Genomic DNA, 27,938 nt, shown 5'->3' on the forward strand with positions numbered 1-27,938 from the left:
CATTACTTAGAACTGTGAATAAAACTGGGTGAAAACAAGCTGAAAATATGACCACCACCAAAATACACAACCAAGCTTCACCTCTTAGGAAGGCCTTCTGCTATAAAAGGTGCTATGTTAATTGTACGTACAGCTTTAAACATTGCAATATACCACAAATAAACCTTAATAAGGTCAAAAATACGACCCTTTGCAGAAAGGGGTGAGTTGGCAAATCCCAATCCAGTCACACAAGTTACAAGGAGCAGTAACTTCAGTAGATATTTGAAATCAGAATCTACTTCTGCTTCCTCTCCCCAAATATATGTAAACTTTTAATAGTACTTTAAGTAATTCTTGAAGATTAACCTCTTGTTTGGCTTAGAAACGAAGAACTCCCTTTCTTCACTTTTTGTTCAGAATCTGATTTAATCATTTCAATGTATTCTGTTTAGGGAGCTGCAAGAGAAAATCATTATGTACCATGTGAAAATCCACACCATCCCTCTCAGTTCAGTCATAGTACAGTATATTGCCAAATCTATCCAATGGGATATATATCATTTCCATTTGGTTTAAATTCTTAAGACATATATTCTCTCTTTACAAAGTTCCATCCTATGAAACCAAATTGTTTATTTATTGTTATTCGAGGCACAACAGGACCCCAATTAGACCATTCGCTATAAAGAATTGTTCTTTAGATGTTGTGTCTGTAGAGGTTTTACGTGATATTCATAGATTTTCAGAGCTGGCCCCAGTTTTAACGCAAGTCCAGTCAATACATCATTTCTTGTCATCAGTAACAATGATTTGCCGTCAATTTCCTAGAAAAAGAATTAATGCGTAATTAAGGGTAACGTACACATCTAAAAGATTACAAAACTATTCTCAACAGACAGGAGTATACTAAAGACGATCATTCATGAAGAACAGGAATACTATGCTCTATTTTTTCATAAACTGTAAACATCTGTAAACAAATGATGACATCTGCCAATGGGCTGATTTTCAAAAGTGCTCACCCCCTGCAGCAGCTATTGACTTCAGCACCTCTAGAAATCACGCTATTTATTCAGGTGTCTAACTAGAAGCATCCGCATTTGAAATTTTTCCCAGTTATTTGTTTCAAATTCACAGATGCAGGAAAATGTTTTAATTATTAGGTACAGCAGGAAGGGTGGTCTTGTGGCTAACACAGTGACCTGCGGTGCAGAAGATCTGAGTTCAAGTCTCAGCTCTGCCATAGATTGTTTTGTGTGATCTTTGGCAAGTCACTTGATCTTCCATGCCTTTTAAAAGACGGTAATAATATTTCCTTTCTCCCTTGATTTGTCTGCCCTGTCTATTTAGAGTGTATGTCACTCTGGTGTTTTTGAAAATCCCACCCCAAAACCTGAGGCCACTTTTAAAAATGTGCCTTTAAGTGACTTCTCTAAGGTCAGAGCCAGGAATGGAATCCACATCCCTTGAGTCTCCGTCCTGTGCTTTCAACACAAGACCACCCCTCCCCTCACAGTACTGCAGTCAGGGCTTAATTTGTGCCAGGGCTTGCCAGGGCTGAGCCGTGGAACCTCTTGGCTTGGCAGTTCATAGGCCCAGCACCTCTGGGCTTGCTGCATCAGTTATGCATATAAATAAATTGCTTGAGCCCCAGCACCTCTTTCATTACAATTAAGCACTGACTGCAATGGTACTGTGTGGCACATCCACAGAATGCAAACTACAGCTATAAGGCTCTATACATGCATCAAAGAAGCATAATGAGCAATATTTTTCTCGCATCACATGGTGTAGCTGGAGTGCTTTCTGAGGTCAGCAAGTCCCAGAGAAGTTTATAGCTTTACACAGTTTGCCTACACTGTTTTATGTTCTTTTTTCCACAAAAACAACAGCATTTACTGATTTAGAATGTGTTAGGAAATAACTTAGACCCAGTTCACTCCCTCTAATCATTGCTATTTGCCTATAATATACATAGCTAGTTATCAAAATGTACTAAGCTGCCAGCATTTAGGTGAAGCAAGAAAACAATCCAGAAATGCAATGTTGTTTTGCATTTACATCTTCCAGTGCTACATTTTTCCTTACTAATTGAAATGAACAAAGTTTGTCCTGAGAATGTTAACTTCAGAGCAAATTAACCATTGGGTTCACAATTCAAACAAAAAGGAAAAACATAAGATTCATGTTAGTGGAAGTATTGATTGGCCTGAACTCTGATCATTCTTCACTTTGGATAACTATTATTAAATGCAAAGTGCACAGAGAATTCACAACAATTTTATAGACAAAATATATGCATTAATGATAGCCCGAGAATTAACCGACAAGTCTATGGCACCCACACATAACTTTGGAAGAACTGTTTATAAATATTTTCAATTAGGACGCAGCAAACCAAAAATAGATTTTGGTTGAAACTTCCCCCGCACCCTCATTACTCTGGTTAATCCCTCAAATGAAATTCATCATAATTTAATATTTCTGACAAATGTGTGTTTTCAACAACTCATTATCCAAGTACAGTAGCTGCCTCTTACCAATTGTTGAGAATTTTAATGGTCAATAATGGTTTCTACTCTTTCTTCTCCATTCATCACAATCCTCTTTGTAGTGATTTTGATGCCATTAACTATTTTGCTGGCCGTTATGACTGATTTGAAGTTGCCTTTCCCACTGTTGTTCAGTGATGTGATGGAGGATGAAGAGCAGCCCCCAACTCGCTGGGAACCAAATGAAGTAAATCCAGTCCCTGAAATAGGAGACACTCCAGCAATAGAGACAGAGTATCCTTCACCACTTCTGCTTCGTCTTCCATGGAGTCCTCGCTGAATGCCAGAAATTCCATCAAGTAGATCATCCCAGAGTTTCACTGTAAAGGAGTCCATTCCTCTCAACACATCTGTGTGTGGGCTACTGAATGGGAATTCAGAATCAAAGTGACTCCCACCCCTGCCTTTCTCTCTAACTCTACCTTTTTCTCCACCTTCACCTCTACCTCTTCTGTCTTTTCCACTTATACCTTCTTCACTAGACATGTCATAGACATCCCGTTTTTTGGCATCAGATAAAACCTCATATGCCTGAGAGACTTCTATGAATTTCCTCTCTGCTGCCTCTCTGTTCTCTGGGTTTTTATCAGGGTGCACCTTCAATGCCAGTTTTCGGTATGCCTTTTTAATGTCATCTGCAGAGGCATTTCTTTGAATACCTAGAATGTCATAATAATTCACCATCTTGTCAAGATGTTCTTAGCAGCAAAATTCAGCCTCTGTCCTCAGCAACCATTGGCAATCCAGTGAAATTCCTCTTGGCACTCTCTCTGTCCTTCAAGTTTAATATGGTTGAGTAATATCACAAATTTTTAAAAGGAAAACATGTTTATATTAAAATGATTTACAAAATGTCTCTCTGTGCTCCTCCATGTTTTTGTTAAGGTATCTTCATTAGAGAGAGACATGGAAAACTAGCTATTTTCCAACCAACAGTCTGCTTTCAAGATAGCTATGAAGAGGCCTTTGTTGGAGGGGGGATTGTGACATCAGAGATAAATCAGCTAATAACCATGCTGAGGACTTTAGTTCATTTGCATACTGCAATCTCATTGCTTAAGGTGCTGTGACAGTGGTTATGAAGGGCCAAATTTAGCATTATTTAAATATAATCCTCTGGCTACATGACAGCCATAAATATTATTATTGTTTTTGGTAGCTGGCACTGAAAGTTTTGCTTTATCTGTTAAATATACAAAGTCATAACACATGGCAAAGGGTTACATGCATCGAGTCACCCATACACACCAGCTGCATTGTCAGGACAGGCATCCTAGCAAAGCTCTTCGAATTCCGCCTTGCGATGTGTTTTAGTCTATTTTAGTGTCTTGCTCTTTGAGCCAATTGTTCAGAATGTTTATGGCTCATATTTTCTGTCTTGGTATTTTGCATCTTCCTACTTATCTAATTCCCCTCTATCCCCAACTCCCTCATAGTTACAATAACCCGTTCCCTGCTAATTTGCTATTTTCACTGTTTTATAGTAATTTCTTCCACTGAAATCGACTTACATCCACTGAAATCGGAGAGATATTAAGATTTAATAATACCAGCAGAAGTATAATCACCTTATAATCAACCACTTACACTAGCATTCACAATATACAGTTTTTTAAAAATGTCTTTTTCCTCATCTGAGAAAGACAAGGGGGGGGTGAGGTAATATCTTTTATTGGACCAACTTCTGTTGGTGGAAGGGACAGGCGTTTGAGCTTCACAGAGCTCTTCCTCAGATCTTTTTCCTCATCTGTAAGACATGTTCAGGTTTTAAAGCAGCTTGGAGCCATTTATCAGTGTATTTTATGGATGAGATGTATTATACATCTCATTACAAAGAAGTGTGGACTCAGTTACAATTATGCAAAAGGTGGGATTTGAGAACAAAGAAAGCGATCATATTTTCCAACAATTCCCTAATACATATGTTGTAGCTAACCACTATACAAAAGAATGGCCCATGTGTTCCCTCTACTTAATGGAAGCAGTTCAGTGGAGAACCATTTTCTATGGCAAAGGTAAGGCAAGGGGTTATGTGGGACACTTCCCTCCACACACACAGTCACTTTCCCCCTTCAAATGTGTGTGGCTCGGGATGAAGGGAGAGAAATGCATTATATGCATGCCTAGCGTGACCAGATAGCAAGTGTGAAAAATCGGGACTGGCGGTGGTGGGTAATAGGTGTCTATATAAGACAAAGCCCCAAATTTCGGGACTGTCCCTATAAAATAGGGACATCTGGTCACTGTATGCATGCCTGCCCATTCCTGCCCTCAGGCGAGTACATAAGTAAGGGTGGAAAGTCCTGAAATAGCATTAACTCCTGGTGCAATCTCACAGAGGATAGCCAGGGGGCAGAAGCCAATGCCAGCAGAGTTAGTGATCCCTCTGTGTTGCCATAGCTGGGTTCCTGATGATAAAGATCTGAGGAGCCTTAGAGATCCAACAATTAATAGAAACACACACCAATAAATGGAACCTTATGAACTAGCAGCTTTCCTCCCAAAAGCACCACAGCGGTCCTACCTTCATCATAACAAAAATAGCACTTAGCACTTCTAAGCTGCTTTCCATCAGGTGATCTCAGAAGCTCTGCAGATATTAGTGAGAGTTGGCCTCACAAGAGTGTAGGAAAGTTGGCAATTATTACTGCTGCATTATTGACAAGGCAACTAAGGCACAGAAAGAGTAAGATTCTTGACTGAACTCACCCAGGCACGACTGTCAGAGGAAGAAAAGTCAGAGCCCCTGACTTCTCAGACTGTCTCTTTCTTAATTGTAAAACCAACCTTCCTGGGGTGGTGGAAAGGAGTCCCAGGTGATGTTCTTGATGGTGTTAGAGAAGTAATAGACTCAGTCAAATCTGTTGTCTGTCTGATTACTCATCTTTAAATGTAAAATATGCTGAACAGTTAGCTGCAGCTGTAGAAAGAGGCTCCTTGAGCCCTTCCAGAGAATTACCCAAAACAAGGCTTTTTTTCCCCACAAGAATGAGACTAAATTTAGCCACCGGCTGCACTCATAAATCATAATCAGTTGGGATTTTATTTCTCAGGCTTTAAGGTCAGCTAGATTAACTCAGTAGCAAGAAGCTAATTTTATTCCTTTTTGAATGCCACTTTTTTTTTTTTTTTTTTTGGAAAGCCTGCATTTCATTTTAGCACTGGATGGCTCTATGCCAAATAAAGAAGGCTAGAACAGAATTTTGATAGGCTTCTTGTCTGTGAGAGGAAGAGTTTAGAGCTGCAACGTTTGAAATGCTTTATGGAGGTGATGGATGGGGTGAGAGACAGAAGTTTAGAGCCACCTCCATTAAATGACCAAAGTCTTTTAGTGCAAAGGTTTCAGGTACATCAGAATGTAACAGGTAAAGAGGCAGCCTACAGGTCCTGAAATCTGTTAAACCTTTGCTAAAACATGCATGTTATAAATATATCTTTTAAGCCAAATTAAAAAGGGGGTTGCTGAATTGTATGATTTTTTTAAAATATGGTTTATATATATGTTACATTTACATATGTTACACTTATAAAAAGATTCCAGATCTCTATCCTCCCCTTCAAAATTGTTCTTATCAGCTGCAAAAAGCATTGATTTTGCAAAAATGTAAACCAAGCAAAGAAAAGAGGCAGAAATAGAATGTCGAGAAGAGATTATTACTATGCAGTTTTTACAGTTGTAATTTCTATCTGGCCAATATTTTGTAATTTATCAGATCCTGAACTAAATGAAATAAGCAGCTTTTAAGAAAAACATCTCCTCGAAGGATGCAGAGAATAAAAATACAACTGTTTCCAAGTAGATACATTCCCATATCTTCATTATGGAGAGAAGATTTTCACAGAAGACATTTTTCAGAGTAACAGCCGTGTTAGTCTGTATTCGCAAAAAGAAAAGGAGTACTTGTGGCACCTTAGAGACTAACCAATTTATTTGAGCATGAGCTTTCATGAGCTACAGCTCACTTCATCGGATGCATACCGTGGAAACTGCAGCAGACTTTATATACACACAGAGAATATGAAACAATACCTCCTCCCACCCCACTGTCCTGCTGGTAATAGCTTATCTAAAATGATCATCAGGTTGGGCCATTTCCAGCACAAATCCAGGTTTTCTCACCCTCCACCCCCCCACACAAATTCACTCTCCTGATGGTGATAGCCCATCCAAAGTGACATTGACAGAAGACATTGTTATTTATTTGTTCTTTTGTTAAAAGACATTTTGGCCCAGATGTTCAAACTTGGGTGCTCTAGGATCTCATCTCCAGAAGTACTAAGCACCCACAGATGTCATTCACCCTGAGTTATGACTGCTCAGCATTCTGGAAAATCAGGGCAATTATCTAGGTGCCTAAATATGTATTTCGGTGCCTAACTTTGAGCACCCAAGTTGGAACATTTGGGTCTCAGTGATCAGGAATGGTGCCAGACTAACAGACCTGGAGATGTATGTTCTCTGGCTACAAAAGAGGCAGGCACATCACAGGCAGTTCTAGTGCAAATTTCCCTTCGCTACCCCACTGTTGCTCCTCAGCTGTGTGCAACTAGCCCAGTTTCAATGGCCCATTCAGTCTAACTTCACAGCTGACAGACTGCCAGCAAGTGTGTCAGCCAATTCCAGTAATGATGATGATGGTTATGTGGATGCTTGTCCACTCGATACAAGACAGACTAAACTCATTCCACATGGACCAATGACTTTCGGTCATTGTTGTGACTTTTGTTGGTACTGAACCATGAAACAGTAATCTGTAGGAGAAAGGATCCATATTGCATTACCGGCTTACTGAGTGATCAGTCCCTCGCTATCTTTTTCATTGATTCTTCCTCAATGATCCTTCCCTGTCACATCAAGACAGCTACTGTGGAACCTTTCATCCAAGGGGGAAGTGTCACCTTTGGTTTCACTGCTTCTACTCAGATGGCAGAAATGCTGTAGGAGTAGGCTGTTCCAGCAATCACCTTGTTTCCCCTGAGATAAAAAGCATACCAGTGTCTTGTGCCTCCTCTCCAGCAGCCCAACAAGTGAAGAACCAACATCTTTCTCAAGGCAATTACAGGCCGGTAAGCCTGACTTCAGTACCAGGTAAACTGGTTGAAACTATAGTAAAGTACAGAATTGTCAGACACCTACATGAACATAATTTGTTGGGGAAGAGTCAACATGGTTTTTGAAAAGGGAAATCACGCCTCACCAATCTGCTAGAATTCTTTGAGGGGGTCAACAAGCATGTGGACAAGGGGGATCCAGTGGATATAGTGCACTTAAATGTTCAGAAAGCCTTTGACAAGGTCCCTCACCAAAGGCTCTTAAGCAAAGTAAGCTATCATGGGATAAGAGGGAAGATCCTCTCATGGATCAGTAACTGGCTAAAAGGTAGGAAACAAAGGATAGGAATAAATGGTCACTTTTCAGAATGGAGAGAGGTAAATAGTGGTGTCCTCCAGGGGTTGGTACTGGGTCCAGTACTACTCAACATGTTCATAAATGATCTGGACAAAGGGATAAAGGGTGAGGTGAAGATACAAAACTACTCAAGATAGTTCAGTCCAAAGCAGACTGTGAAGAGCTACAAAGGGATCTCACAAAACTGGATGACTGGACAACAAAATGGCAGATGAAATTCAATGTTGATAAATGCAAAATAATGCACATTGGAAAACAATCTCAACTATACTTATAAAATGATGGGGTCTAAATTAGCTGTTACCACTCAAGAAAGAGATCTTGGAATAATTGTGGATAGTTCTCTGAAAACAACCAATCAATGTGCAGAGGCAGTCAAAAAAGCAAACAGAATGCTGGGAATCATTAAGAAAGAGATAAGTAACAACACAGAAAATCTCATATTGCCTCTATGTAAATCCATTGTCTGCCAACATCTTGAAATTGCGTGCAGATGTGGTCTCCCCGTCTGAAAAAAGATACATTGGAATTGAAAAAGTTTCAGAAAAGGGCAATGAAAATTATTAGGGGTATGGAACAGCTTACGTATGAGGAGAGATTAACAAGATTGGAACTTTTCAGTTTAGAAAAGAGATGACTAATGGGTGATACGATAGAGGTCTATAAAATCATGACTGATGTGCAGAAAGTAAATAAGGAAGTATTTAGTTCTTCTAATAACATAAGAACTAGGGGGTCACCAAATGAAATTAAATAGGCAGCAGGTTTAAAACAAATAAAAGGAAGTTATTTCTTCACACAACGCACAGTCAACCTGCTGAACTCCTTGCCACAGGATGTTGTGAAGGCCAAGACTATAACAGGGTTCAAAAAGGAACTAGATAAATTCACGGAGGATAGGTCCATCACTGGCTATTAACCAGAATAGGCAGGGATGGTGTCCCGAGCCGCTGTTTGCCAGAAACTGGGAATGGGTGACAGGGGATGGATCACGTGATGATTACCTGTTCTGTTCCCTCTGGGGCACCTGGCATTGGCCACTGTGGAAGACAGAAGAGTGGGCTAGATGGACCTTTGGTCTGACCCAATATGGCCATTCTTACGTTCATGTAGCAGAGCAATGTGCTGTTGCTATGCAAGAAAGCCACTGCTTTCCCGCTACTTTCAATTCCTCTGTTTTCTGATTACTTGTAACCTTTCCTCAAGGAAACCTTTCCTCAAACCAAGACAGCAAGACTCCCAGGCCAAAAAGCAGCATGCAACTGAACTTGTGGACATAACTCTTTGATAGCACCTTCCCTCAGAGGAATTCAGCATTTTATAAACATTAACAAAATTATCCTCCCCACAACCTCAGGAGGTAGGGAAGTACTATTCCCATTTTACATATGGTGAAGCTTAGGCACAGAGCGTTTAAGCAACTTTCCTGAGATCACACAGAAAGGGCTGTGGCCAAGCCAGGAATAGATCTCAGATTCTTCAGCTCCCAGTCTAATGCTTTGATCACAAGAGCAGCCTTCCTCCAGCTACAGTGCATGTCCTGTAAAATGAGGATATTGTTTAAAGATAATAAAAAGTTGTCACCCAGAATGTTCCCTTTCTGGGAGATTTACCATGCACTAACTTTTGTACAACCAGCCCGTATAATGAAAACGTGAGGGGTCAAAGGGCAGTGACAGTCAATCCAAACCGATTTACCTGTTCTTGAAAAGCATTGGCTTGTTCTTCAAATCCTGCTGTTCTGAAGTAATTTACGACATCAGTGACAGCCCAGTCAGCAGGGTCAGGAGGTCTCCCATTCTCTACTGAACTACAAAATGCAAATTTAGACAGGTAATCACTATGTGTGCGCTTATTATATGCTGCTTCTGTGTATGCAGCCCACTTACTTTCCCCCAGAGGGAGGCATCCTCCAGGACCCTCTTAAAGAAATGACAGTCACTCACATTCTTCCCCACTTCAAAGACCCAGTGTCAAGAACACCAGAGAAAGGCTGGATACCTCTCCCTTGAGAATACATTATTGCTAGTCCTCAAATTGGCCAGAAGGGGTCAGTAGAGACTCCTCCTCATGTAGGGGCTGAACATGCTGCCTTCACAGCTCTCCCCAGCCTCCTACTGGCCTTGGAGCACAAGACCTACCAAGTTTGGGGTTGAACACCAGTCTCCCAAGACTTTGTTTGCTATTTGTTTTCTCCTACCAAACTCTGTTCAGGCGATTTCAGTATTTTGTATTCAGTCTCTTTCTACACAAACTCTCTTATGAATCAGGGATGCATCTGCACCATTAAGCACTCTACATGCTCCCATTATCCAAGTCTTTCAACATTGCCTTTAAGACTTAAATCTATGGATTTTCTAATCAGCTAAGAATCCTAGAAAACATCTGTTAAACACAGTCAGAACTGATTCCTTTCTGTGGCTGACCTCAGCCAATTGCTTTCAGCAGCATCAGAAACAACAAATCATTCAGAATGTTACCCATTAGTTATTAATTCAGAGTGATTCCAGACAGCATTGCTTAACCTTAACCTACCTTCTTATCTCAGATAACCTTTTTGGCTCTGCAAGTTGTTAGTAAAACCTGCACATAACTAGCTTGACTCTGGCTTTCATCCAGTAATTTAAGGAGATGAACAGCAAGCAGTCACACACAGGAAACACCTGCTTTTATCAAATGCTTCTACAGCTACAGCTTTCAATGTACAAAAGAAGTTCAGCAACAGATATTCTCCATTTTAACTGTGCCATCCCTGTCAATAGCTCAGTTGTAGCATCAATAAGGAAATAACAAGAACTAATTTATGTATATTTTTCTGAAATCAGGCGAAACACTTCCACGGTCTCAAATGATCTAAAGGGACTCCCAAGAGGGAAACAGAGCTACAGTCAAAGGTCTTTATAATACATATTTTGAATATGAATATAAATAATTAGAAGCCAAAATTCAGCCTTTACATACGTGGCCCAAGATTTCATTGTAACCATTGGGATTTGCATGCATGTGTCCCAGGGCAGAAATCTGGCCCAGAGACTTACTGCTCTAGCTTCCTTTAGTTTGGACACGAAAGACAAGGACATTTACAATATCTTTCATCTCTGGGCAGTCTTTAACCCTGGAGTCTAATCCCAGGTGCACAGCACATATATGTATATCTGTTTATTTATAATTCACTCGTCACTATGGAATGCAAAGGCTCTCAAAGTTTATGTGAACATACAAGTACTCAACAAGACTGTACGATCTATTGGAGTGGATTTAGACACTTAAAAAATTAATTCTCTTGCTTCACTTTTCCTTCTCTCGTCTCTTCCTGCATCTGTCTATACTGAGCTATGCTTGGATTGCTAATAGGGAAAGCAATGCCAAGGTGGTGAATCTTGCATCTGACATCAACACTCATGAGGTTCAGGATCACTGTGATGGAAGGGAGCTCCTGCTGCCGAAAAGGTCTAGTCCCTGCCCTGATGAGTCCTACTCTTATAATAGCAAAGGCCAAGTCCATTTTGGGCCTTGACAGTCAGGATTCAAGTTGTAGATTGTGGCCAGTATTGGACAGAGTCAAAACAGCATGCTGAGCTGAGCTGGGTAATGTGCTCAGGAGATTGATTTTGGCCTGTTCTTTCAAAGGTTCCTCTTCCCACTATCACCACTTCCATCTTGCCCGGGCTTAGTCAAGCAGCAACGCTAGACCACTGTGTGTTTCAGAGGGGCAGGAAGATCGATTTCACTGAAAGAGGCGGTGATCATCTCTGTCAGCACAGGGTCCACGGTCTCCTAACTGCTTTTCACCAGCCACAAAGAACAGGAGCATAATTGTGGATGGTGGCTCAAACCTCACTGAGCGCTTTGGGGGTCTCCCAGTTGTGTGACTGGCTGTTGCTTCTCCTCGGAATCCTGGGGTCTGTATTTGTATGTGACAACAGAATTCTGGAACTTTGGAGTTGCATGGTAACATTGCTTGTACATTAGCATTTTAGCCCCTTTAAAACATTTTCTGTCATTCATTAAATATAATACAAAAGCATTCCACAGCAATGACCCCAAAACCACAGTAAGTTAAGGGCCAGGCTGAGAGCCCTTCACAAACAGACCCACTGATTTCAATGGGGCTACTTGTGGACTAAGATACTATTCACTGCAAGCAAAGGATTTGCTAACCAGGATCAGTACTGCAGAATACTTGTAGTATTTCTGTTAAATACAGAATTCATTTTAGTTTAAGATTTTTCTTGTTGTTCAAATTGTGATGCTTAAATCCTGAAATATACTATAAAAATCTATGTCCACTCAACATTCACAAAGGCACTGTAATTTGTAGGAGTGGAGTTTATAAGTATTACACAAATCTCTGCATTTTCCCCAAGGTGCAGAATATTCCTCTCACATCACATTTACAATCTGCGTCATCATTCCACTTAAAATAAAAATTGAGCATTAAAAAAGTATAGTGAATTTTAAAAGTGCTTAATTTTCCATATTCTTTCTATATAGCAAACGAAAGATTTAATGTGGAAAAATGCCTATTAAAATTTTGTTTACTAACAAATATGTTTTAATTTCAAGCTTATTGTACTTCAAGGCATGTTTTAAAACATCTTTATTTTTAGGTTTTAGTTCTCCATGCTATTGCTCTTACAGTACAGGAAATATTTACGCATAATGGTCCAGACTCATGCCAGGTATAAATACTTCAATGGAGCTACACTGGTGACTAACTTGTCCTAATAAATGCATGCTCCTGCCTCACAAGTAGCAGCCTCTTGCGGGACCTCAAGTGAGAGGTGGTTTCAAAAATTACGGAACTTAAAGCTTGGGAGGAGTGTGGCGGAATCCAGTTGAGTCTGGCTGGATTTGTAACCTTTTCTCTTGGCTCCCAGACTGTGGATTGAACAGCTTCCTCATTGCCTTATTATTGTGCAAAGCTCATTTCTTTAGACAAGGAAAGAGAATGTCTGAGAATCATAACTTAAGCCATAAATACGTGTTTATGTCCGGCCCACAGAGTGCCTTAAAAGCTTAAAGGGGCTGGCGTTTTATGATCTGACAGGTTGAACTGCCAGGTACCAGATGCACTGATTACGAATAAAGTTGTGGCCTGCTTGCTTTTCACCACTGTCTGTGTGTTGTGCCTTTATTGCCATCATGTGGTGGAAGCAGAAAGTTCTGGAAAGATACAGCAGTATCTTGAAAAAACAGCTTTTACTAAAGCTATTTATAACCTCCTTAACATAGTGCCAAATGCTTATTTTGTACATCAGCGCACGCACGCTGTATACATTCACTTAGAAACCACAGCTCCTGTTCAATTGAATTACATTACCCACCAGCTTTAAATAGCCACCTTCAGTTAGTAGCTGAGCCTCTATCATTTGAGCCAAAAGGGAAAATACATTAAATATAAGCTGTCCTTGTTTTGATTACTTTCCCCCTGCAACACACATGGTAAAGGTGAAGCTGCTAATTGAGGGTGGTTTCTGAATGGACATACAGGTATGATCCATGTATAGTTACTGCATAAGTGTATATTGCTGTGCTGTAACCAATGCTTAAAGTAGATCTCAATAGGAGGGGAAGCTCACCAGTTTTGATAGCTGTCATCAAAGGTCTTGATGTTACGTGGTAATAAGGTGTTACATCATCATCTTGTAGCGATGAGATGCAGCACGGGGGGAGAGATTAGGAACCATTTATCTACCTGGCTTTATATCATGCCCATCACTGTGCAGTCTATTTCCTTTGGAGGAAATAAGAAGGAATGTGTCTGAAAGCAGTTTATGTCCCCAAGCAGCAGGCTTGCAGCCAACCAAGCCGAAGTATGTTTCTGTGTGTGTACATGCATGCATGCAGCTTATTGTTCCCACCCAGTGTCACTATTTAGATTTGACCAGGGTGAAGAACCTGCACCGATGTCAAAAGGAATAAAAATAGCAGGTTGTGGAGGTTTTTAGACAGGAAAGTTGGAAATACATTATTTCAGACAAGACATTGCACCAAATGCATGCATCATCTCCATCTGTCATCATCTCTGGATAGGAGGAGAAGCCAGCAGGGGAACAGAACTCTCTCTGGAACAAGTGGATAGGTGCCTCCCAGCTGGGACACTTCTCCCATTAGGCTGCTGTGCCTCGCACTGGCAGGAAACCCGGAAGCCCCAGGCAGGTACCTGGCCCGCCTACTACCCTTCTTCTAATCCCCTGCCTAAACAGTTCTCACCTCCTCAACAAAGGAGGAGCTCCCCCCATGCTATCTCCTTTGTTAATCCCTGGTTGTAAGGATGGAAGGTGCTGTGTAACTACAACTTTAGATGCTTACTCTCAGCATTTGTACAAATACAAATTCATGAAAGTTCTATATGAATAGCAAACAAAGAAGAAAAGAAAAGTGCAATGAACTGCAAAGATTAAGGCCCAGAATTTTAAAGGTAGGTAGGCATTGCTGTGCTCAGCAGTGCAACACCTAAATGATTTAGGAGCCTGAATTTCATATTCAAAAGGGATTTATGAACATCTACTGTCAATGGGATTTATGCTCCTGAGGAGTTTCAGAGTAACAGCCCTGTTAGTCTGTATTCGCAAAAAGAAAAGGAGGACTCGTGGCACCTTAGAGACGAACCAATTTATTTGAGCATGAGCTTTCGCGTCCGATGAAGTGAGCTGTAGCTCACGAAAGCTCATGCTCAAATAAACTGGTTCGTCTCTAAGGTGCCACAAGTCCTCCTGTTCTTTTTGCTCCTGAGGAGGCAGATTCACTTAGGGTGACCAGATAGCAAGTAAGAAAAATAGGGATGGGGGGTAATTGGCACCTATACAAGAAAAATCCCCAAATATCAGGACTGTCCCTATAAAATCAGGACATCTGGTCCCCCTAGATTCACTACAGATTGGAGAACAGCCTGGCCAGTGGCAGCATCTACCCTAGGAGCATGCATAACAGCACCGTGCTGGGAAAAGGCGCATACAGGTGACCAGGTGGTGCGTTGCAAATGTCTGTGATGGATAAGTTCTTAAGTAGGGCTATAGAAGTGGACTGTGCCCTAGTGGAATGAACAGTGACTGTAGGTGGCGATGCATTCCCAAAGCTTTGTAACATGCTAAAATGCATCCTGAAATCCATTTAGATAGTGTTTGGGTGGAAACTGAACATCCCGTCACTCTCTCTGAGAAGGCGACAATCTGGGAGAAGCTCTGAAGAGGTTACTTCTATCAGGATAAAAGGCAAGAGCTCTTCTCATGTCCAAAATGTGAAGATTGGTTTGCTCCCATGAGGCACTTTTATGTGGAAGTCTAATGAAACCTTACGTAAGAAACAAGAATGGGGATATAAGGTTACCTTGTCCTGGTAGAATACTGTGTACAGTGGATCAGCCATAAGTACTCCCAGTTCCCCTACCCTTCTGGCCAAGCTGATGACTGAGACACTCTGTATCTCAGGAGAACACCCTGCACCCCCATGTTCACTGTTATAATATGATTGTGTGGTATCCAATGCAAAGTTTGTCATGTCGGGTGTCTTTGGAAGGCTCATGATGCACGGAGCATTGTTGTTATAGTAATGTTATAGGTTGTAATTTCATGTATATAGTTATGAGGCTGAAAATGTGTCCTCATGGCTTAAAACAAGCCCAGGCAAAACTCTCCAGGAACAGAGAGGCAGTTCATACCTCCTCAGGGCATGTATGGGACAAACCCAGCCCAGCTCACAGGAACAAAGGACACCGGCCTAGGCAGCATCAAAGGATCTGTTGGACTCTCGAGTGAGTCACCCCCCTTCCCTTGGTCAGTTTGGGATTATGATGAGGTAATGCTCATCTGACCCTGAAGGGTGGGAGGCAAAGCCAAGAGGGAAGAAAGAACATGATAAAAGAGAGGGAGGTTTGCCATGCTCTTCCTCTCTCTTCCACCTCCAGCTACAGGCATCACCACCATGCGACTGAAGCAATGTTCCTGGGAACATGTGGTACGGATTTCACCTTGACCAAGTCTAGTTTGTTAAGTTTAGCACTAGAAAGCACTTTATCTTTATTTCTGTTGTAACCATTTTTGACTTTAATGCCTGGAACTTGTAGTCACTTTCTGTAGTTAAATAAACTTGCTTCATTCTTTAAACAAAAACTAATCCAGTGTTGTGTTTAAACTGAATTGTGCAGGTAACTCTCCACTTAAAGTAACAAACTGTTGGATACTGATGCACTTACAGGGGCAACAGACCTAAAATATCTGAACTGTCCAGGAGAGGGCTGGACAGTGCAGAACACACATTTTGGGTGAAAATTCAGGACTGAATTCAATTGGCCTGTCAGATAAATTGCTCCGATGTCTACGTAATGGGCGATGCACCAGGCTCTGTGCACGGAGACTTGGATCTTTCTCCTCCTTGGCAATTTACGTGGTAAATAGACAGTTCTGTAGACTGTCATTATTTTGACTCAGAGAATCTTTGATCTTGGGTAGGCAGTGCTAGCAAGCATATCAAACTGTTCTGAGTTTGAGGATGCTGATGGAGCAAGACTCCTGGGGTCAAGGTTTGCCTTGAGCTGAAAGTGGGTACCCTCACCTAACGCGGAGGCAAGTAGTGATGAACTTTGTGGGAGATCAGAGCAAGAATGGAACTCCCACATAGAGCTTGTAGGGGTCTCTCAACAAGTTGTGAGAGTTGACGACTCTATTAGGAACAGACAGCTTGTGCTTGTTGGGACAGTAGACAGATTTGAACCAGGCTTGAAGACACCAAAAGTCCAGTCTTGCATGGAGTGTCATAAGCTGCCATCTGTCCCAAAAGTTTAAGGGCTTGCTGTGGTTTGGGGTCTCTGATGTAGTGTAGCAATGAGACTGACTTTGAGGGGAACCTGTCTGGGGGGCAGGTACGCTCTGGCAGCTGTAGTCTAGCGTGACTCCAATACAGTCTATGTGTGGAGTGGTATTAAGGCAGACTTTTCTGAATAGAGATGAAGGGCCAGAGAGTGGAAGAAGGGTAGGCCCTTGTTGGTTGCTGACTATACCTAAAGGAAGAAGCAACCCTTGAAGAGTGAGTCATCCATATAGAGGAGGATGACGATTCTCATTTGTCGAAGATGCACTGTGATGACGAAGAGGATTTTTGTGAAGACTCTCTTGTTGGATGAAAGGCCAAAGGAAAGAACCCAGTGCTGGCAATGGTTGTTGCCCACAACAAACCATAAGACTCATCAGTGAGCTGGATTACTAGCCATATGGAAATATGCATCTTGGAAGTTGAGGGCGACAAACAATCCCTTTGGATCTAGTGAAGGTACAATTGCTGCTAGTTGAGGAATATCTCTTGCAACTGAGAAGGTGAGGGGTTTAAGCTCTTTATCGTGAACGGTCCATCTAGACCAGTACTATTTATTTTGTTAGCAGTGTTGACCACTAGAGAGTTTCAGGGGAATGGGAGAAAAAGATACTCTGAACGCTTGGCTGGTACTTAGTAGTTTTTGTTAGCCCTCTTGCAGGTAGGCAGGATGGTCACTAGAGTTTGTTATATTGTACAGGCTGGTAACAGTAGAGCATCATTGCTAGGCAAGACAATTTTTCCTTGAGGGGAGGGAAGCAAATCAGGGGGTGCTGAGGTTCCTATATCTCCTCCAAGGGGATCTGCAGGGCCTCCGATATTCTCTTCATTATCTCTTGGAAGGTCTTGAAGTCATCTGCATAGGATGATGGAGGGGGCATAACAGCCCTATCTGTTGAGGAGAGGACTTCACTGATGGAGATACCTCCTCCTCCTCTGACCTTAACTCCTGTGCCCCAGGAGGGTCTGGCTGGGGAAGAGGGTCCCCAGGTACCAGTGGCTGTTGTTCCTGGTGAGTCCCATTGCATGACAGCAGTCTATATAGCTGATCACTATAAGGGGCCTGCCACGGCGTGCGCTACTCACCGCTTGAGGCGCCTCCTCCTGATTGCTCTGGGGATTAGCTCTTTCCAGGTCCAAGGCCCCCTTCTGCTGCTCACTGCACACCCTGCTGCCGCTCTCGCTCCCAGGTGTTACTCAAGGTGCTCTGCCTTCATGGCTTGGCCCGCCGGTCTGGTCACTATAGTCCTCCTGTTCCAGGGTATCAAAGTTTTTCCTTACAGTCTCAAGCAGTCTTCTCATTCCCAATGGTGCCACTACCCTAGCGGCTGGTAGGGGAACCCAGGCCTGCCCTCTATTCCAGGTTCCAGCTCAGGGACCCTCTGATCAGCCGCCAAGGCCTGCACCATCCTGAACCTTGCTGTCTTTTCCCTGAGCCTTTCTTACTCCTCCTGGCTCCCCCGTCTGGGTTTGCCACCCAAACCCCTTCCTCCCAGGGATTAACTGCAGACTAAATTCTATAGCTCCAAACATGCCTCCCTTCCCAACCGGAGTAACTGCAGACTACTTCCTGCAACCCCTTTCTGCTACCAGCTCCCTGGCTTCATAGAAGCCCCGCCTGCTCCTGTATAGGTGAGCTTACCATAATTAAGGCTTTCCTTTCAGCCTAACTATTCCCCCAGCTTGCAGCCTAATAGAGTTAATTGGCCCCCTGGCCTACATTAACCCCTTCAGGACGAGTATGGGGAACATGCCCCATCACAGAGCCCCAGGGTTCACAAGCTCACTATGGTGAGGTCCTCACAAGGTTGACGGGACAACTGGTTCCTGGGATATACCTAGGGGAGAGGGAAGCTGGAATGGGAAGATGGTGGAGTCTTGAATGGAAGTGTGTGTGTCTGAGAAGGTATCATCCCTGCCTCCAGTGGAGGAGCTAAGGGAGTCATTACCAAAGGCTGCATCGGTACTGGAAGCCTAGGTGATGCCCGCTGTCTCATTGTATCTGTGGCTGAGTCTTTGTTTAGTAGTGTGGCAACACCGGGGGATATGTCGGCTCTGGGGGGTAGGTTGGTACCAGCAGGACATTCCTCTCAGTAGCCCTCAGCAAGAGAGATTCAGGATCTTCAATGACTTGGAGATCCTTGTTAGAGAGGAATCTGATCGGTACCAGTGATCCTGGGCATTGTTCCTCAAAATGAAGTATGTTGAATGACACCAGAGATGATATAGATGGCCAGTCTGTACACTCTTTAGGACCTGAGGAAAACAGTACCAGAACAGGGGCCAAGAGGAATCTGTGTTTGGAGGACTCCAATCCAGGTACCCACGATGGTGCTGCACAAGGATGCTGGAAGTCTTTTCAGTGGTACCAGCATGTTGATACTGGAAGGGGTGGAAGCCTTGGCAGTACCCATACTGGGATGCAGGGTTTCCTTGCTCTCTGGCCTTTGGGGTGACTTTGCCTTTCTTTCAGGTTTCCTGTCAGGAGAATGGTAGTTTTCATTTTTAGAAGGCTTTGAAGCCTCTGAAGCTGCCCATTGGTCTATGTTTATCAGAGCCAGAACCAAAGAAGCTAGAGCACCCTTAGAGGCTGAGGCTGATGTACTGAGGGGGATGTTCAAAGCCCGAAGAGCCCTCCATAAGAAGTAGTTTCAATCTGTCCCCCTTTAGCTTCCTGGATCTGCTCTTGAAGCTGAAGCAGACCTTACCCTTTGATGGGATGTAAGATGCACCGAGGCAGCTGGAATGCCCATCGCTGAGGGGGAAATACCTGTGGCAGGTCTGGCAGGGTTTGTAGCCTGGGGTTTCGGGTATAACCTATGTAGGAAAAAAGGCCACAAACCAGCAGAGGTCAAGGGTGGTGGAGGCCCTGATCGCAAACAAAAGAAGTGTGGGATGAACCCACCCCCACCCCAGAAAGCACAATTATGTGCTAGAAATTAAAATAAGAAAACAGCAAAGTAAATAAAGAAAAAACAAGCAAGCCGGATTAAGGCTAGCAAGCGAACACTGATATTCCGACTGAAGCCGCAAGGGGCTGAGAAGGAACTGGAGCAGTGACAGCTCAGTCCCACCCTATATACCTCTGGACCAGAGCATCAGGATGGGTAGGGCACAGGTGCAGATCCATGGGCACTGCTGATGAAAAATTTCCAATCGAAAATGCACGGGCACACACGCACCTGGAGTGAAGTACCCATAGGGACAATTACTCAAAGAAGAACAAAGCATTTCCCCCCACAGACCATTATGAACTTGACATGATCAGGTACACAGTGCATATTTGCTTTATGTTTGTTTTCACATGCAGAGTGCAGAAAGGAATTCCGTAACAGTCTTGGTTGAAAAGAACCCAGCAGGATGCCCCCTTTAACCAATGTAAGGTCTGAGACCTCTGTTTCCCAGCTGGAATGCAATAAAGACAACGGCAAATGGGGAAAGCTTGCAAACCCATAAATACACCGGTTCCCTCCACCCCCAGCCATGAAAATTAATGGAGGAATTAAAACTAAAACCAAAATTTCTTTGTTGTCTACATATAACATACCCCAGGAATTCACTTACTTTTTGACATCCAGAGCGCCATTCTCCTTGTTTTCCATGTCAACAGACAGCATGGAGAGGGTTGAGGTTTCTTTAAGTTCAGCAACTAATCAATAAGGAGGGGGAGGGAAGAGAGGTGTTTAATAATCAGTAAATACAAAAGAGAAATATAATGTAACAGAAATGAGTGTTCTCCTGCACAAGACCACCTTCCCTTTGGAGAGAAAAAGTGCAGTCAGGGCCCTGCTTTCCTCAGAAGCTGGACAAAGCTGATATCTTATAAACTAGGAAAAGCTGATGAGCAAACACCAGAGGTGCTCTCTGCTCTACAGACAAGGACTGAACATTCAATTTGAGCCTTTTCCAAAATAAGTGCTTTTTAATACCTATTTATAGGGTTTTCTATGCCCCCCTCCCATTACTCTAGCATCTCACCTATGTGTATAGAATTTATTCTCACAACATCCCTGTGAGAAAGGAAGCATCGGTGCCCCACTTTACAGGTAGGGAACTTTGGTACAGACGAGCTGGGTGATTTACCCAAGGTTACCCAGGAGGTTTGTGGCAGAACCAGGAATTAAATCCAAGTCTGCTGAAGCCTACTTCTGTGCCTTACCCACACAACTATCCTTCCTGAGCTAGTCGAGCGTCTTCAGTAGCTGTAGTGAGTGCAGAGGAGAGAAGTGGGGACTCAAGGTTAGAGTGAAATTGAAGAAAATCCAATTTGTTCTCCCTTCTTCCCCACCCTGTGCGGGGATATTTTCGCAGTACATATTTTTGCACCATTATCATGTTCATGGGAGAAGTGCGGGGGTGACCCAAGACTTTTCCCCCCAGCAACTCACTCCTGTTTCACAGAGCACTGGGTAACTAACTAAATATTCAAGATGTTCTTGTTGTGGCATTAATGGATGCCTATGACATGTCACAGAGAAGAAGAAAAGAATGGGAAATCATTAAATCCATGTAAAGTTTACAAAAATCTAGGATATAAATTAACGTTTAAAAACACCTTTTGAAAAACCATTACTATATTTAATATATAATTAACAGGATGCAGAACACCAAATACAACTATTACAAACTCATCAAAAAGGTGTTTCTTTCTGTACTGTAGATCAGATCATTTAATACAATTCCCCCCAATCACGTCTCACTCCATCTAAGGAGATTACTGCAAAATGACAAGTGCAACAATTATACTATTCGCAAAATGTTCTCCCGGATACAGTGAAACAAGATTAAAAGAAACAAGCTTAAAAGAAGAAATAAAGCTGCAGGTGTGTGGTATTTTCATTTACAGCACACACAGACAAAAACTTGCAGTTTTTAATTACTGAGATGATCTGTTGAGAGTTGCTTTCTTTTTTTGCAATATACAAGGAAAGATTTTGGAAACTGAGTTACACACATTCACCATTTTATAAGCATCTCAGAAATCATTCACTAGGCAACGTTACACCACATTGTCATTTTTCTAGGAAAAAAGTAAAAAAGAAAAACCTACCTACAAGCAACTAAAACAAATCATTTTTACAAGCTTATCAAGAACAGCAAAAGAACCCCCAAGGATTTCTTTCATAAAGTAGGCTGGCAAAGGAATTCAATAAGGAGGTACAATTTGACACAGTGAAATAAGATCAGGCTGGCTCAGAGCCAGCATGACGTTAGGAACCACATACAAGCTGCACCAACTGCCTTCTGTTTCATGGCTGACTTTTTAAAGACACAGTGTTCTGCCAGCTCACTTTAGCTAAATACCCTCAGCATAATTATTTAATGCTATAAATCACACGTCTCCTGCCGCAGAATCCACTTAACAACTGCCTTGTAAAAGAGCCACAACTCTTTTGAAATTAATGAGTCTTTCCCCCTGCCCTCTTTTATTAAACAACTGCTTCCTCACAACTGCTTACACTGTTAAATATTCATAAGCAGTTTCCAACTAATTTAACCTGAGTGAAAATAAAGAGAGAGCACATTTCAGATGTTGCAGGAACAAATATGCTGCTGAGGGTCTAACAACCCTTTATTTCTAAAACCCTTATTTCTAATATTTGCCCTTGGAAAGAACCTCAGAGGGTCCAGTTTAAGCAATTTCTTTTTCAGGAAAGAGTTCCTGCAAAGAGAGCAGAAAATCTTCCCAAATCATTATATGGGGGAGTAATACATTTAACATTCAGTGTAAGATTCATGATTTGCTTCTTGGGACCTCGACACTGTAAACCTTTCCCACCCACCCCTACTACCAAACGCAATGTATTTAGTAACAATAAATTCTGTTAGGAGCAACTTTGCTCAAACTGTAAAGTAGCTGATCCAAGGAAACTTTTATGGAAAGTGGAAACAATTAGGGCTGGGAAGGTTAGTCACTGACTTCATAAATGAGTTCACTTAATAACACAAGGGACAGAATACTCCAGCCTTAAGCACACACCCAGAAATCGTAAGTGCCACCTAATTTCCTTTGAAATCTGTGCACTTCTGGTTCAGCATGAAAAACAAAGAAGTTTGAATGGAAGGGCACAGACTGTCAGAAGGGTACCACAATTGTGCTGCTGACGGGATCAGACAAAGGCAAGAAATGAAAGAAGAAACTCAGGGGGATAAATTCATTCAGTTGATTCGTACCTTATTTCACAAGTTGGTTCACTGATGTCAATGAGACTACTTGTAGAGTAAAATACTTCTCACTGTGACTACAAGTGGCTGAGTCTGGTCCAATGAGAAGCAAAACCAGGCAATTTTCCATAGCCATCAGCATGTTCTATCTATGCTACAATCATCTTATTTTAATTTCTCCCCCTAAACTTTTCAAGCAGGACATACAGTGACAGAGATTGTTTAGGTGGCTCCGCTAACCACTGCTTACACCACTGCAAATCTAAACTAACTTTCCTGGTTTTAGGAGTCTTTCAGTTGTGAAGAAATGTTTGCTTTTATGTAGATTAAATGACTGGCAGTGCATGAGGGGAAAAAACCCCAACTACGTACTGTTTGGCTGCATTAACATATTGCGGAATTCCCTCGCACTGCTTCTCAGCTATGACCCAAAGGGGTTTAAACACAAATTGAGCATGAGTTCACCTTTGACAGTCTGGGCTAGCACAGATCCAGGCATCTATTTGATACAGATTTTCTCCTATGCCAAACCTCTTAAAATTATATCCATTCAATTCAAATCCTGCCAGGGTCAGGAATGACAGAAGGAAATCATTACTATTTGATGGCTGCTTAGAAACTTACAAAGTAAGAGGGAGGCCTCTCGCTGATTTCCAACGGACAGCCCATGACTTCATGAAACAACTACCGCAGCTAACACCGACAGGTGTCCCTGCTGGCAGTCTCAAAAAGAAGAGGCCGAGACTGACTATGAAGAACCTCTGCTCAATTCATACTCCAAAGATGGTCCCTCCAGAGCAGTCCTGATGCACTCTGGCTGTGTAGTAAGGGGGAAATTTTGCACTACTGTTATCTGTGCCATAAATAGTATGTGAATGGCGTACTGTGGTCTCCAGGCTATTAATCTGACATCTTCATGAACACTCCAGTCATTGAAAACATGGTATTAGTGGTTTTGGCCAAAGTATTGTATGCAAGAGTTAAAGTTCATTTCCCTGGCAATTTCACTTTGCCTGCATTATGCAATGACAGGTAAATAAACAAAGCACACACAAACCATTCAAACAGTACAATTTTGTGTTAAGACACTGCAAGCAGTGGTGGTACATGCTTTTTTGGTGTTTTAGAATTTATTTAGAATAAATATATATAGACAGATAAATCAAATGGAATAACAGACACTTATGGGGCAGTGTTACACAGCAAAAGAACCCACCGCCATTTCACATCTCACTTAATGTACTGGAAAATGTGGCATAAATACGTGTTTGTTAGTTTAGCTACACAAAGCAATTCTCTTTGTTTCTCAAAAAGTGAGAAAGTTCTCAATGAGGACACTTTGAATTTGCTGTTTTGGGTGGTTTCTAACTTTGGTAACAAAACTGACATTTGAGGATACAAATATCAGGCAGCTATTCCCTCACAACCTCTCATTCCTTCCATCATGCTGTTCAATTAATCCTTAGAGTCTTTAAAATAAAGTTCACACTGCACATGTGTTCTGCCTAAAAGTCCTTTAAAAGCAGAGATATGAATCCAATACATTAATGGCCTATGGAAGAGTTCGATGCTGAGCCCTAATCCCCAGGTTCTGTTGTTTTTAATCAGTTATGAGGTAAGTTAATTCAATTAACAAGGAGATACCGCTGGAGAAATATTGCAGGAGAGGGTGCGAGCAGGCAGGGGACGGATATGGAGCCTTGTTGGACTGTTTGGCTTCTGTTACTGGTGAAAGGTATTTTCCAGGCCACACTGGGAATGAAGTGAAACTAGGCAGTTCTCCGTTCCATGCCATGGAGTCAGTCCGAGGTGGCCCTAAGTTTATGTTATCTGCACAAGATCAAACATTCAGAAATCTGTGCAGACATACATTTATTAATATCCAAATGTCGGCTTTCTACTGACAAGCTTTCCATGTTCCTGGAAGCGTTTGCAGTACAAGAAAACCAAATACCTCACACACATGCATGGCAGCAAAGTGCAGCAATCCTTTAGTGGAAGAGAGAGATGCTGGAATTTAGATCTGGGAGAGCAAGATAGAGCCAGATGTCTTTTCTTTTGCAATGACATGGGGGAGAAAATATCAGCAAATTTGTTCAAAGGGAAAATCAAGTGAAACAAAAAATCAAATCACTTTCACTTTGGAACTTCAGTTTTCTGCTGGACTAACTAGGCAAACTTCTCTTGAAAGAATGAAACAATTAGTGTTAAGCCATGTGGAATGTAAACTCTTAAGAGTGTGATAATCTCCTCCTTTATTCTTCTTTTTAAAAATGATGCATGATCCTTTTTGAGCTCATCTTCAATCCAGCAGCAAGTCCTGGCTCTCCACACAGGACTGTTGAAAGTTGCTCTAAATATACTTTAGGGCAAAGCATGCATTTTTAAGGAAGCTGCTGAGGGGAGGAATATAGCAGTAACTGAATCAGAAGAAGGAAACTGAATATTAAAAAAATCCCATTCCCTCTGAAGTGCCCAGCAGACCTCACTTACCTTTCTTCATAGCCAGCAAAAGGCTGTCTTCCTCCAACACAGCTGCACCCACATGCAGAGTTCCAAATAGAAGATGCTCTGGCCAATCACAGACAATCTGTCAGGTAGTGTGGCATTCTGGGAGCCGTAGTCCATAACTCCAGAGCAAGAGTAGCCTTCTAGATTTTACTGTCACTATGAGATCTCAATAAAAATATGTAGACCTACATCTGAGACTCACTAGTTGGGAAGGAGACTTCCTCCATGCTGCATTAATTTTTAAAGCATTGATTAAAGGGGCAGGGAACCTGATTTACTCTTTGTTTGTAAACAACCTAGTAAATTAGAACTGTATAAGTTACTTTTACTATGACTACTTAAAATACACTTATGATCATGGAATAAATGATGATAAAACAGACTGGGACTCCAGGAATGGAGGATTTTGCTCTGTGTTCGTCAACTGGATATTTAAAATCTTCTTATTGGTTTTCCTTATACGTCCTTGCAGTTAGACAGGAGACACACCCCACAAATTAGGAGTTTAACAAAAGAAGAGCAAAAATGCTCAGAGATTTTATCCAAACTTAAAAAGAAGGCAAAAATCCCAAATTCCCCTTCTTAATAAGAATCTTCCACAACCCTATAGAAGATGAAAAATATCTGACGGTGAAGAAATCATCTGGCAGTTTTGTTGTTGTTAAAATTAATTCTTGCCAGGACGTAGATGGCCATTTGAAAGTGGCACAGATTTAGGCCAATCCATTGCCAGTCTACCTGCATAATATCCATAATTATCTCTTAGATCATTAATAGCAAAAAAAAAAAAAAAGTGAGAATTCACACAACCTGCTTTCTCATCCCCCTCCAAACTCTCTGTTCTCTGGCTCTAAATATTCATTAACTTGCCAAGAAGGGGCTGTATTTCCCCCTCAACTTCCCACTTTCCTGTAGTTTGATTATCATTTCTTAATTGCATTAGGATAGAATCTGTTACTTACCTTGGCACACAGCTTTGAGATTTTAACCTGGTTTGCCTTGCCCTACCATGCCTTCACAAATGTTAATGTCCCAAGCCGCACATGCCATTACATGTGCCAGGATCAAAAACTGCTGTTCCCGAATTGGACAAAGAGGTCACTGTAGAGAAGCATGAGCCACCCTCTCTTCCCTGAGGTCCCCTCCTGGCTGAGTGTTGAGCTGCGGCTAAGCAGGTGTGTGTAATATGCTGGCTAAAAGCCAATGGCAGCAGAGATGTCAGTGGTTTTGAAAGGCACTTCTCAAGTAGAAAACGTGTGAAGAATACAGTAGTGTAACTTGCACAAATCTGGCATTCAGCTGGCCTTTATAATGAGTGCAAACGTATACACCAAGGCCCTGATCCAGAAAAGTTCATTATGTGCTTAGGATGCTCCCATGCTTAAAGTTAAGTATGTGCTTATAATGTGTTGCTGGGTCAGGGCTTAAGGTCATCTACTCTGATTCACACTCTGTGCAGCTACTTCAATGGAGTGACACCGGGTGTAAATTAGGGCAGAAGGGAAGAGGTTTTGAAGGAACAGCAATGAACAGGTGCATTCTGGGGTGCAATCTAGACTAGTAAGGGGTTGTATCACCACCTGCCCAGCAACCTGGCTGTCTTACAATGCCTTGCTGCTCCCAACTAGGGTGACCACCTTTTCAAAAGGCGAAAGTGGGACACATGCAGGAGCCCCGTCCCCTCTGTGGCCTGCCCCTGCTCCTCCTCTTCCCTCTGAGGCCCCGCACTCTGTCCAGGCTGGAAGCCAGAGCCAGGCTGTGGTCAGAGCTGCCCAAGGAGCCCGGGCCACTGTGGGGAGCCCCCAGATCCTCTGCCTCCCCTGGGTCGGGGGCTGGGGTGACTGAGAGCAAGCTCCTGACCTGTATCCCCATTCCCCAGGGTGCGCCCCCCAGGGAAGGTGGAATGTCCGGTACACCCCACAGAGGCCCAGGCTCCCTGAGCAGCTCTTACTACTGCCCTGCTCCTGGCTTGGCCAGGAAGCAGGGCCTTGTGGGGGGAGAGGCCTCGTGGTGAGGGGAGGCTAAGGCCCACCTCAGTTAACCCCCTCCTCCCTCCTGAAGAGGCTGGTGCCACCCCTGAGCTTTGGGCGGTTTATTACGAGATTATTATGATGGCGTGTTTGGTGTGAATATAAGTGTGCATTCAGTCCCAGAAGAATAAAAAGGAAAGGGGCTCCGGCTATATCTTACACCTGTTTTGTTGGTGTTGGAAGGATTACGCACAAGGGAGTGTCTTGTCCCCCTATTCCTTCTCAACTTTTCTTGAGACAATTGTTGCTGTTTCTCTTCTTTCCCATCCATTTTCTCTCTCATTTCTCTTTCCTGTCTATTCTCCTCTTTCGGTCTTTCATCTTGTCTACTCATTTTTACGTCTGTAGTCTTGGTAGCCATTTTACTCATTGTGGGGTTCTCTTTGACCCCAGCTCACCCCTTCCTCCCTTGTAGCTCTGATCCTGTCTCCCCCTTTCTCTCACTCACCACATGGGAAAGTGGGTGTGTTTCCTGCT

The 27,938-nt window shown here is 42.5% G+C and overlaps 1 protein-coding gene across 1 annotated transcript; it reads right to left on the reverse strand.

Annotated features, from left to right (window-relative positions):
* Positions 1 to 27,795, reverse strand: SAMD13 (sterile alpha motif domain containing 13). The gene is made up of 5 exons (XM_073358304.1): positions 27,624 to 27,795; positions 25,414 to 25,491; positions 20,320 to 20,404; positions 9,643 to 9,754; positions 1 to 806 (listed from the first exon to the last, which is right to left on the reverse strand). Exons 1-5 carry the CDS (start codon positions 27,793 to 27,795, stop codon positions 663 to 665), a joined length of 591 nt encoding a protein of 196 aa, XP_073214405.1. The 3' UTR covers positions 1 to 662.
* Positions 27,796 to 27,938: the final 143 nt, after the last annotated feature.

This window comes from Lepidochelys kempii, chromosome 8, assembly GCF_965140285.1.
Source record: "Lepidochelys kempii isolate rLepKem1 chromosome 8, rLepKem1.hap1, whole genome shotgun sequence".
Taxonomy (NCBI): domain Eukaryota; kingdom Metazoa; phylum Chordata; order Testudines; family Cheloniidae; genus Lepidochelys; species Lepidochelys kempii.

Coding starts and splice junctions, on each gene's coding strand:
- SAMD13 (XM_073358304.1), bottom strand. CDS start 27,795: ATGAGTAGACAAGATGAAAGACCGAAAGAGGAGAATAGACAGGAAAGA. Junction 20,405..25,413: donor TTTGCTGGCTATGAAGAAAG/GTAAGTGAGGTC, acceptor CTTATTGATTAG/TTGCTGAACTTAAAGAAACC. Junction 807..9,642: donor CCAATGCTTTTCAAGAACAG/GTAAATCGGTTT, acceptor TTCTTTTTCTAG/GAAATTGACGGCAAATCATT.